The sequence below is a fragment of the Ictidomys tridecemlineatus genome, chromosome 14, assembly GCF_052094955.1.
Source record: "Ictidomys tridecemlineatus isolate mIctTri1 chromosome 14, mIctTri1.hap1, whole genome shotgun sequence".
Classification (NCBI taxonomy): Eukaryota; Metazoa; Chordata; class Mammalia; order Rodentia; family Sciuridae; genus Ictidomys; species Ictidomys tridecemlineatus.
The window spans coordinates 2,130,506-2,142,647 of NC_135490.1; the positions used below are offsets into that span (position 1 = coordinate 2,130,506).

General features: G+C 49.7%; 1 protein-coding gene across 2 annotated transcripts in view; it reads right to left on the minus strand.

The window, feature by feature from the left end:
- The window catches only part of Csmd1 (CUB and Sushi multiple domains 1), a 1,629,066-nt gene that overhangs the window by 276,863 nt on the left and 1,340,061 nt on the right, over positions 1–12,142 (minus strand). For both annotated transcript variants that reach the window (XM_040292009.2, XM_040292008.2), the window contains exons 21-22: positions 10,988–11,176; positions 1,893–2,062 (exon numbers count right to left, since the gene is read on the minus strand). In XM_040292009.2, coding sequence (XP_040147943.1) covers positions 1,893–2,062; positions 10,988–11,176 — 359 coding nt within the window. The remainder of the gene's footprint in view (positions 1–1,892; positions 2,063–10,987; positions 11,177–12,142) is intronic.

The following is a 12,142-nucleotide window of genomic DNA, read 5'->3' on the forward strand; positions in this document are numbered from 1 at the left end:
CTCACGAGATCTCTCCTGCTGCCAGGAACCATACCTCGGCTCTTCCCGAACCTGCTTTTCACAGCGTTTCATAAGAGCTGTTTGTCTTACATGTCGTTGGGGGGAATGTGGCTAGTGTGCATACATAACATTTTCATCTTTGCTATTGGATCATGGCATGTGTGAAAGATTAATGTGAACAGATTTTGCTCCAAAATTAAGATAATTTAAGCACTTTTAACAGAGATATCTATTAGAACATTCTACAAAACATAAGATGGCAAAATATTTTGGCATTTTATGTGATTGACAGTTTCCCTGCAACTAAAGATTTATTTTTACTTTTTGTTGTAATCAACAAGTTCAAGCTGCTCCTAATTAAAAATGAACATGATTTCCTTCCCTCCACTTGGACATTATTTATCAATGCATATTTGACACAGTGTCTCTCATCACTCACCTGTAGCAGAGAATAGTCACTCAAAAGTTTTGTGTTACATTTGAGGCTGTCAATGAATTCAGAAAATTCTTATGACTCAACTTCATAATTTTTTTAGATTAGCAGGAATGCTCCAGCTTCCTGACTGAAAAATACTTCTTAATTACAGCCCTTCATGCTCTCAGCATGAGCTTTCAGAAGACTACTAAATCAAAGGACAGCCAGGGTAAAACTGCTCTGTTAAATGATGCCTCTGCAAAGTGGTGCACCTTGTACCTGAGAGGCAGCCAGGCACTCGGTCTGTGAGCTGCTCTGGACCCTGCACATCACTGCCCGCGAGGTCGAGAGGGTCAGATCACCCTGCACAAAGCCACGGCAAACACAGAGCAGCCCACTTCTTAAAGCTTAAAGTGATTTGAATCTGTTGAACTTGAGAGGTGTCTCTGTGTGCAACCATGTAGCTGTGAATATAACTGAAACCCACTGTAGAGGGGAAATGAGCACGTGGCCCTCCCTTTCCAGGCACCAGCTTTGGTGTGGTCCAGCTGCCCGTCTCTCCCCACGAGGAGCAGCTGGATGGGCCAGATGACTTACAATATTGGCCTTCATTGCTCAAAACCTGTCTCTTTCATCGTCCAGGGTCTGCAATGCCCACCCTCCTGTTCCCGGGCTTTGCAAGGGCCCCACTTTCTTGAAAGAGTTACAGGGTAGGTGAGGTCTACGCCAGAAGCCTTAGAAACGAAAGGTGATTACAGATGGAGATGAAGTTGTAGGAATCACGGCAGAGCTGGGGGCCTGCTGGCCGTGGAGCAATAGTCATGGTCCAGCCCAGCGACTCCCTGGATGACTACAAGAGTAGCTGGGCTTGTCCCCATCAGCACACCAGAATCCTCCAGCTTCAAATGTGACAGCCACATTCATAATAAAGAACACCTGGAGAAAGGGTTGGCCTGGGGTCCCGCAAGTTTGAATGATTTCCTTGTGTGCTGGACATGATGTCACAAACATCATATGTTAAGTTATTTAGTCTTCAAAACAGCCAAAAAGAAGGTACTGTTGCAGGGTCTTACACATAGAAAGCAAAGGCCATGCATACCAAATAATTTTCCCACAACACATTACTTATCAATGTTAGTTAGATCTAGGATCATAGACAAAATGATTTCTAAATCCACACAGACTCTACAAAATGACACCACGCTCTACTTCATCAAAGCAACTGCATAAATAAATGGAAACAAATTATGTGTATATGGAGGTATATCAGTATATACCCATGGAGGTCAATATGAGAATAGATGGATACATAGATGGAGAGAAGGATAGAAGATGGACACATAGGAAGGAAGAGGGTGATGGAGGATATTGGACTGGTGGATGGGTGATGGACAGGTGGGTAGACAGGTGATAGACGGATGGATGGATGGTAGGAAGGAAGGCAGGTGGTAAACAGATGCACCAGCTCGAGGCTTACCTTTAGCGTATCACCTTCCAACAGCTGGAAGCTCCGCGCTCTGAGGCGGATCCCCCTGCCAGGTTCCGTCTCTATTTTATAGATACACTCGTGGTTATTATCATAATTGGATGGGAAATTTGGAGACAGTAATGTGCCTTCATTTCCTTTCACACTTGCTCCACATTCAGCTAAAATAAATAGGACATTAAAAAGAGGATTCAAAAGTGGAATTACTGATTTTAATAGATCAAAAATTCCAACATTATGATCACCCTCTCTTCTACCAATGCATGTCCCTCATTTGGGCCTTTTTTTAAATTATAAAAACAGAGTAGTGGCTTACTTTTACAGCTTAATCACGGGGCAGAAAAGACATCCCATTCCCCCCTTTTCAATAGTTTCTTGGTTATTGTAATAGAAGGGCCTTCCTCTGTGGATGCAGCTCACCACCCTATGAAGAGCTCCCTGGCCACATCTCGGCCTGGCCCCCTCTGCCCCCCTGTTTCCCCCCCATGAAATGCCCGGTCATCTCCACGTGCCCATCCTATTGTGAGACCAGCATGCTTTCCTGCTCTTGAACTTCCTGCCATCAAGCAGTGCATTTAAGGGGGTCTAATGACACAGAAAGCAGCAGAGCCTTCTGATAGGCCACAGCACTGTCCCATCCACGCCGTCTCAGGATGGAGACCATCCCGTGGCAACCACTATGCTCTTTCCCCTTTTCCTGATGGAAGAACAGGGCTGTTGACTTTCAACTCCAAAATCACACAAAACAAACTTCCTTGAACCATGGCGAAGCGACAATAATAAAACCCTAGTGTCTGTTGATAATGGAAAGTCACAAACCCTCAGCATCTGTTTTCTCATCTATGACTGTGCGTTCACAGTCATAGATGAGAAAACAGGTGTCAGTTGAGAACGCCTTCAGCTCTAAAATTCCATGACAAAAACAGGGTGAAATGAAGTCACTACGCACAAGACACACATGTGCACGTACGTGTGTGCGACAGACCCCTGGGCTTCGGTATCAACGACTTTACCAGCCACACGATGTGACAGGCAGAGTGATTCTTAAAAATTCAACAAGCTAAGTATTGGTTTAAATAATAGCAATGAAGTTGAGCTGAGCCCAAGTAGAGCATTAATTAAGTACCAAGTGGAAGGGAAAGCAAGCACACTCCATCTCCCGCAGGCTGCCCCAGGCAGGGCACAGCCTCTGCAGGTCCCTTCCGCTCAATCTGGCCCTAGCACGACTCTTACTTTCTTTGGCAGTGAGTGAGAGAGTGACTTCACAGGCCACAGTTCCCTAGCCTACGTGCAGTAGGGGCTGCTGGGTGCCTTGGGGAGACCACGCTGGCTCGTGCCTGGTGGTGTCCTCCTGTGGGAGGCTGTGAGGGGAGAATCGGGCAGGAACATGCCTGAGGACTTCCTTCCTGAACAGAGACCATCAGGCAGGAGTGGACGGGCATTTGAGGAGGTGCTGAGGGAGGCCCAGGGACTCAACTCGGAGACCTGAAGAGATGGCAATGGATTCCACCACAATGTCAAGGCTTCCTGCTCCATCCCCTGTTACTTCACGTGCAGTTTATACTCCAAAGCATTCTTTTAGCCACAGTTAGTGGACAGAAAACTGTATGGCTGCTGGCGTCCCTTCCAGGTCAGACAGCCCAGGTGGAAGACCATGGCTCCATAGCTTGCACCCAAGAAGACGTTCACAGAGGCCCTCCCTGGGCGTTGGTGATCGTTCACTGACATCGACCATCCACGTGAATGTCCTCTTGTTCCTTCCTGAAGAATCAGAGGGCTACTGACCCACAGGCAGAAGGCACAAAGTGAAAACCAGGACAGAACCAGAAGGCGAGGTCCCCAGGGCTGCTCTGCAGAGCCGGGGATGTTCACACTCATGAAGGCACTGACCCAATGAGGACAAGGGGAGAAAGTCACTGAATCTGTTGACCAGATTAGGGAACCAAATCACCAATATTAGGAACTTTTACTTAAAGTTGAATTTGGCAACATTCAACAGAGGAAACTATTTGAAAATCAAATTTAGGTCCTTTAACCCAAGACTTCTAGGTTTGGGAAAAGCCTCACACTATTGAAATGTAATACATGCCAACAAAGTGTCACGGGGAGCACATTCTGATAGAGGGACACTTCTGGGGACATGTTCCTGTAGCTGTAGAAGTGCCACCTGGAGAATCCGCCCAGCAGGCTGAGCTGTGTCAGGAGTCCTCTGTCCTGCAGGTGGCCCTGGCCATGAGCCTGCAGCCGGGTGGGTGGGGTGATGAGGACCTGGTCTTCAAGAGCTGCTCTCCATCTTCCCCCTCAGCTGCAAGAGGCCAAGAGGATGGAGGGAGCCTTGGAGGGACGAGGGGCAATCGAGCAGCCATGGGGCTCCCACCCAAGAGCTCTGCCTCTCTGCTGCCTGAGCAGCTGTGGGAGATGGCCCTGTGCACCCTCACGGAGCAAGCCAAGCCAAGCCCCCCAGGTCCAGGCCATCTGGGAGTGCCCCAAGCACTGCTCAGAGGAAGAGCTTTCTCCTGGGACTGGGGCTCCCTGTCACCAGCTGTGGTGTCTGTGTTCACCTAGGCAGGTTTAGTTCCCTTGGCTAGTGGTGGCTGGCCCACCTACCCTTGCCCTCCATACTACCAGAGATTTTTATTCTATTGTTTTCCTTCTTAGCAAACTTGCCACATGTTTTACAGATTTGTGAGTATCTGAAAAGTTTTAAAGTAGGTTCAATCCATCACAAGGAGGCTGAGGCATAAACTAAAATAAATGATGTTTGCTAGCACAAATTTTCTAAGTTCTCTACATTCACTCATAGTTCTCCCAGTGGTCCTATGTGACAGATCACTAAGCCTCACTTGTAGATGAGGAAACTAAGGCATAGAATGATTCACAAATCAAGGCTCTTTCCCAAAGTCACAAGGTGAATGTAGACTTGAGAGATACAAACAGTGAGGGCTCAGGAAGAGAATGACACTCTGCACAGCCTAAATGATGCTGAACACATTTTATATCAAATTCACAATAATGCTCCCAATTTATAATGATGAAATGAATATTGGTAGGTCAAATTTTCTAGAAGAATATGTTATTAAGGATATTCAGTTGAAACAGGTCACCAGTGAGCTGAAGCTTGTGTTAGTCATCAACCATATAATCATTTCTCATAATATCCCAAGAAGAAAGGGCAAGAAAGAAGAATTGAGCACTGTTAGCCATGGAAGAACATGAAATCAAACCCAAGGAAATAATTCTGTATAACTTTTTGTTGGCATTTAGATTTGGAGGCTCTTTTAAAGCAAATAAATAACAAATGGTGGTAACTAAGTCTACACTATGCAAAATAATAACTGCAAAATTAACTGCCCACTTGTGACTGATACCACGTTGAAGACTATGTTGCTTCAGCTTGTGGGAAGAGAAGACAGGAGCAATGAGCCAGCTTCTGAGCCCCCATGTCTCACTGCAGACTCACCTCAGAAAGCAAATCTGCTGCATCTGAGCAGGTATTTCTCATAACTTGAGTCACGATGGAGATTTATCAGTAAATAGGCAATGATGACTCTTTGTACCTAACTTACACATGACAACACATCTGCATGGATATCATCATTCCTGGGCAGAAAGAACCAAGATGTGTCTAAGAGTCCAAGAGAAGTTCACTAGACCCTGGGACTACACTGGAGGAGATAACTAGAGGAAGCTAGGCACTTAGGCTCAAAGGCAGGTGCTCAGAAAAATTGCAAGATTTAAGGGATCAAAAGTCAAAAATTCTTTGAACTTGACTCAAGGGATCCAGTGTAATTCTTCATTACCAGAGCAATTAAATGATTCACTTTTTACATTTTTTAATAATCCATTTAATATTACTTTAAGGTAAATGGATACAAATTTTCTTGATATGAATCATTTGCTGTATTATAAAGAATCCACTGAAATTTTAATTAAAATTGAATTGTTATGGAAAGTTTTGGAATGAAACTAATTAAAACTAAATTAACCATGATAGAAAGGAGTCGATTGATTTTTTTCCTTGAATTTTTGTGTACAAAGGCGATGACGTGTGACACCAATGTCCTTCCTCTTCCTCTTGGGCTGCTGTGACAAGCACCCCCCTGGGCCTGGATCAACCAGCATTGTTCACAGAGACATTGCCAGGCCCAGGATCCCTGTGGCTTAGCTAATTCTCCACAGTGAAAAAGCCACGCCCACTGCTGCAGGACACGCCCACCTGCACAGTCTGGGCCACCCACCTGCACCTCGCCCCAGCTCCCATCAGACACAGCGCTGGCCTCAGGGAACACAGGTGGAGTCCCTGTGGCCTCAAGGCCTCCTGGAAACTGTGAGGGGCCTTTGAGAAGGCTGTGAGGTTGCCCAGAGAGTGGGTTCCCTTCACTCTGCAAGGGTGTGTGCTTTGGAAGCACAGAAATACAAAATTGCCTGGTTTACTGCGTTTAATGAAGCAAATCAGCAAACCTTGCCCACGACAGAGGAAGTGTGAATCATTTAAAACACAGAGTCCTACATTTACTCAGAGAAGATGTAAAATGGTATTACATTTGACCCATTTATTGTCCTATGCACATTTACTCTTTAATTAATCCTATTATTGGATTAGCTCTTAAGAATCAGCAGTAATTAAAGTTCTAATTTTTAATTTTGTTTCAAATTTTTGAATCAAGAATTTATTTACAGAAACTGTGGACTCATTGTCATAGGAAAATAATGTTCAAATAGAATTGGTCAAATGTATTAAAGCTAAATGCTTTTTAGGGTTCAAAGAAACTTGAAGTCACTATACACTCTGCCTCTGAAATGCCCGTGACCCATTAGGGTCCGCAGCTTGATGTCTGTTCTGCTCAGATTCCGTTCTCCAGGCAACAGAGTTTAGCAGACTGACTCCACAAGAGGCCATCTCCCATCTCACGCACATCCTGAAGAACTGCCTCATCGGGTCCTCACCTGGTGCTTTTTCAGATGTGGGAGCCCAGCTTTAAGACCCCCTACCTGAAAACACTCTGTGTCCAGGGAACTGAAGCCGAGTCCCAGAGGCAAGCAGACCCACCTCAGCTTGCACGGGGCTGTTCTGATAAGCCTGAAAACACTTCCCAGGTGGGAGCACAGCCAGCCTCCCCACAGGTGCCCAGCTGGGCCTCCCACTGGCCACAGTGCAGGGTGACAGGCTTGGCGTTGTCAGCCAGTGTGACTGGGTCCTGCTACGCACACCCAGCCTGGGGCCAGATCAGCCTCACAGGTGGGAGTACAGCCAGCCTCCCCACAAGTGCCCAGCTGGGCCACCCACTGGCCACAGTGCAGGGTGTCAGGCTTGGCGTTGTCAGCCAGTGTGACTGGGTCCTGTCATGCACACCCAGCCTGGGGCCGGATCAGCCTCACAGGTGGGAGCACAGCCAGCCTCCCCACAGGCCCTGGCTGGGCCACCCACTGGCCACAGTACAGGGTGACAGGCTTGGCGCTGCCTGCCAGTGTGACTGGGTCCTGTCATGCACACCCAGCCTGGGGCCGGATCAGCCTGACAGGTGGGAGCACAGCCAGCCTCCCCACAGGTGCCCAGCTGGGCCACCCACTGGCCACAGTGCAGGGTGACAGGCTTGGTGCTGTCAGTCAGTGTGACTGGGTCCTGCCACGCACACCCAGCCTGGGGCCGGATCAGCCTCACACTGGAGGTAAAACTTCCCTGGAGTGCATCTCAGTGCTGTCCACTTTAAGGCTGGGCCGCCATGCTCTGGGGACTATGAGAATCATCATGGAGATTTCTTGGGGACACTTCTCTTCCTTAAATCTATTCTCTATCTTTTGCCCTGCTTTCCAACCAAGATGCCACAGTACCTGAAATGTCACGGAAGAGGCATTTTTTGTTACTATTGGACAGTCATGCAGCCGGCTCCTAAAGGCCCTCCGCCACTCGAAAGTCTCTGGCCGCAGTGAGGCATGGAGAACAGGAACGGGAGAGGAGAGCCAGGACTGCACTGAAATGGTCTTCTGTGGCTTGTCCCCTGGGCCACCTGGTGGTGGGGTACGTGCTCCATGGCCTGACACGGAGCCTGCCCGAGCAGCTGTGTCAGACAGTAAGGGCCGTCTGCTGCTGCACCCACGCTGGTGAGACCGAAGTGCTGAGACACCAGCCAGGTCCTTACTGACCAGCTGAACCCTGGACCAAGCCTTCTCTGAAGGTGCACCTACTGTGGACGTGTAGTCACATCACCAGCAAACCTTCATTTTGACATAAACCATTTAGGACAGCTTTCTCTGCCTGGCAGCTAAAGCAATCTTGAATGGTACTTGGGTAATTAAACGCTCAGAGGTGCCACAAGAGAGATCTTGAGCACGTCTAGAGGAGATGAACAGCATGGGGTATATGAGATTCATCATCATAAGCAAATAATTAGATAGAAAAAGCCCAAGAGGAGCAAATGCAAATGAAAAGAAGACTTCTCCTTCACTCAGGAGTGAACTGGAAAAGAGGGAAAGGGTGGCTCAGGTGTTATCCAGGAAGTGTGGTGAGAACGGGTGGATTAGGAAAATGAGGGGTGCTCACAACTTGGTCAATGTCCTGAGGCTGTCACCTGCCGTCTCTTGGGTGGACTTGCAAATTTTGGTCATGGACAAATCATGGCTATTTCATAATTTTAAAGGAACACAGAATATTGCTGAATCAAGTTTTCTAGATCTAAAGATAAGCTTTAAGGGAGGTCACCTGGTTCCTTGGGTGAACAGGTGGTCTCAGGGTGAGGTGGCTCACCTGAAAGCAGCTCTCGGCCTGGGGAAGACCAAGACACAAAGCAGCTTTGATGGCCCAGGCATCTCCCAGGGAAGACGGAAGACTGCTTCTCCACAGTTCAAAAGTGGGAAGAGGGGTAGTGGGGTGCACTCGGAGGACAGAAGTCTTCGTCATGAAGGGAGGGCCAGTCCTCCATGTAGGGGTGCCTGGTGACAGGCATGGGGTAGGAAGGAGAGCCAGGGCTCTGTGCTGGGGGACTCGGTTCCAGCAGAAGCATGCTGAGTGGGAGCCCTGGGGGACCTGGGCGTCTAGCCCCTCCAGTGAACGGAGGACCCTGTGTTGCAGGGTTGAGAGCAGTGCCCAGGGTGTGGGGTAGGATGATTCACCAGGTTCTGCTGAGGGACAAATGGGTTGAGGTCTTGGATGTGGAGAGTGCCTTCTGTCCAGAGTGGACAGCCTGTGTTCCCAGGGCTGGTGGGCTCCATCCAGCAGCCAGAGGCCCAGCCCAGGAGAGAAGCAGGAGAGCACACTGGGCCTGGGCACTGTGACTCGGGTGAACATGACCTGAGAGCTGGGCACAGGTGGGGTCCTTCAGAACCAGGAATGAAGAGGGATGGACAGTGCGGGGGGGAGGAGGGACGCACCCACTGTGCCAGCCGGTGTGTTGGGCCATCAACAGCACGCCACTTAGAGGTATCTTGGCCAGATGGGCTGGGAGGAAAAACCAAGAGGGTGTATAGGGTCGGGGACAACTCAGATCCCATATGTGGATGCTGGTTAAAAGCGGGACTCAGCTTCACAGCACCTTTGGAGCTCTGTGCCCGTGGGTGAAGTTCTCAGGTTTTTTGTGTCCTAGAATTCCCATATTTAAGACAGAATGACCATAGACCTGCTCACTGCATACAGATGCGATAGATTAAATAAAATACTCATGCCTGCCCTCCAGGAAGCGCTAAGGACCCGTCGCTGCTATTCCAGGTCTAGATATTGTGGAATATTTTAGACAACAGTGTAACAGGCAGAATAACAAGAAAGGCAGTGCAAGGTAATACATCTAGATAAAGCAGAATGGCGGCAATGGACAGGGTGACCGCAGACCAGCGAGCGCCACGTGTTCGGAAGCTTGCTGGATCTCACTGAGGGAGGGTCGTTTCCCGGGCCTCCGTCTGTCTCTGGCAGGCCTGTGTTATCTGGGGATCGGGGTCCGGGCAACTCTGGTAACACTCAGATCATTCGCACAGGCTGTGCTTCTTTCAAAGACAGTTTTCAAAACTTGCCTCCAGTTCTCAAATAAAAGTCACAACCAAATGGGAACTCTGCTCTCAGGAGAGGGTGGCCTGGCGGACCGTGTGGACTGGGTGACCTGGCACGAGGGGGAGGTGGTGTAAGTGGTCCCTGAACCTGCCTGACGGCTGCCGCCAGATGGAAACCTGAAACACTGCCTGGTGTTGACTTGCACGGTGTTCCTAAGTCACGCTGAGGGTTGGAGAGCCGGGGGCCATGAGGAACCTGGGGATGACAGGTTGACATGCTAGACCTTCCTGTGTGTAGCCAGATCTTATTCCCAGGGTGACCCCGGCTGCCCCTGGAATGTCGGCTGGTGAGATTAGTCCTCACGGACTCAGAAAGCACAACCCCAAGGTGATCTCTCACCCACCTCTGCTCCTAGGCCTTTTTCACTAAGTTAAAGGAACAGGGGGTAAAACCCACCATGTGCCCAGCATGGCTGAGGCAAGTGCAGACCTCTGCCTGAGCTGGCGACGGGCCTCCTGGCCATGGTCAGCACCTTCCTGCAGCCAGGGGCCAGGGGTCCCTCCAGGCCCTCAGAGCAGCATAGAGCCAGCCACCCCTGAACTCCACCTCCAACCAGCACTCCCACCCAGCAGGAGCCCAGGACGTGTCTCCAAGTACTGACAGGAAAACTCCTGGGAGTCCTGCCCTCTCTAGCCTGGAGCCACCTGACAGTCCACAGCAGGCCCCCGTCAGAGGCTCAGGGGACAGGAGGCCAGGGTGCTGTTCCAGATTGTCATCACTGCTCTTCCAGGAGAGTGTCGCTTCCAACCAGTGCATTACCAGAGGCCCCTCCATTCCACCTGGGCGTCTACCTCGTTATTATTTCCCAGATTACTTGTATACATGTGTACCTGTGCTTTCTCTCCATAAATATGCTTGACATGTGATTACGTTCACTCTTGTTCAGTTGTAAATTTTAGAGCTGAAAGGGACACCCTTCACAAGACAACTCCACAGTGTGGGCTGGGTCCAGCCTGGGCCCCACCGCCCTGTCCACCCCATTCTGCTTCCTGGCTGGGCGGAGCCCTGTCCCCACAGATGAATGAAATGAAAGCGTGTGACCACCTACCCACACACCTTGGCAGAGGTGCACTCCACACACGGCGGCCCCCACCCAGGCAGGCAAGCTTGGTGGCACCTTCTAAGCGGTATCCCGGGAAGCAGGAGAAGGTCAGCGAGTCGCCCACGCCAAAGTGGAACCCGATTCTGCGGCTGAAGGCAGGGACTCCAGGGTCGTCACACGGCTCCAGATCATACTCTGAGACGGGAAGAGAGAGAGTGAGCAAGTGGGGTTGGTCGATGCCACACGGGGACCTAACAACTCATCAAAAATTCAAAGAGGTCTTGTTAAAAACATGAAAACAGGCAGCTGTTCCCAAGCTCTGCTGTGCTCTGGGGGTTTCTGTCCCTTGCATTAGGAGCTCTCCTTTGACAAGTAGTGTGAATACTAATATTTTTAAAATTCAGACACGTAACACTGTAAAGTGAAATGACCCGCTTCGGAGGCGCCCCTTGGAGAGTGTGGGCGATTTGACTGATACTTCTGGGGACATCAGTCTCTGCGCTGCTTTTAAAGGTGCTTTGCAACCACCGAGACACAGAGCGCAAGAGAAAAGCCATGTCCAGCGTGGGTTGATGAAAGCTCCCGTGGCCCATTTCACCTCTCGACCTGCCCCAGAAATGTATAGAAAATATTCTATAAACTAGAAATTTCTATAAACCACCCAAGAAGAAAATGCTAACACAGTTTTCTAAAAGCAGTTATGCTGGCACGTTGCTGCGCCCTGAGGGGGCGTTTCAAGATACTGGTGCTGATAACAGCCCTTCCTGACCCCTCCAGACCTCGGTACATGGGCAAGGTGCTCTGGTTGATGCTGATCCCTGGGTCTGTTGTGAAGTTCGGGTTTTCGCTAACTGTAAGTCAGACAGAGCACGGACAGGAGCCTGGATGGAGCTTGATGTCTCCCTTCCTGCTGTGCCTCAGTACGAGACGCGTGTCGGACCTGGATGGGGCTCTCAGAGGTGTGGAAAGGTCAAGTGCAGGATAAGCATTATTCAAATCACCAGGCAGACGAGGGTCGGGCTTCCAGATTTTGGCGGCAGAAACATGGAAAAGCCTGCTGATGTTTCTAGGACAGCTCTGCTTTCATGGCGGTCTCCAGTGCTGCCTCAAGGCCCCGAACTCCAAGGTTCAGACCTAGTGCTCCCAGGGCTCACGCCGAGA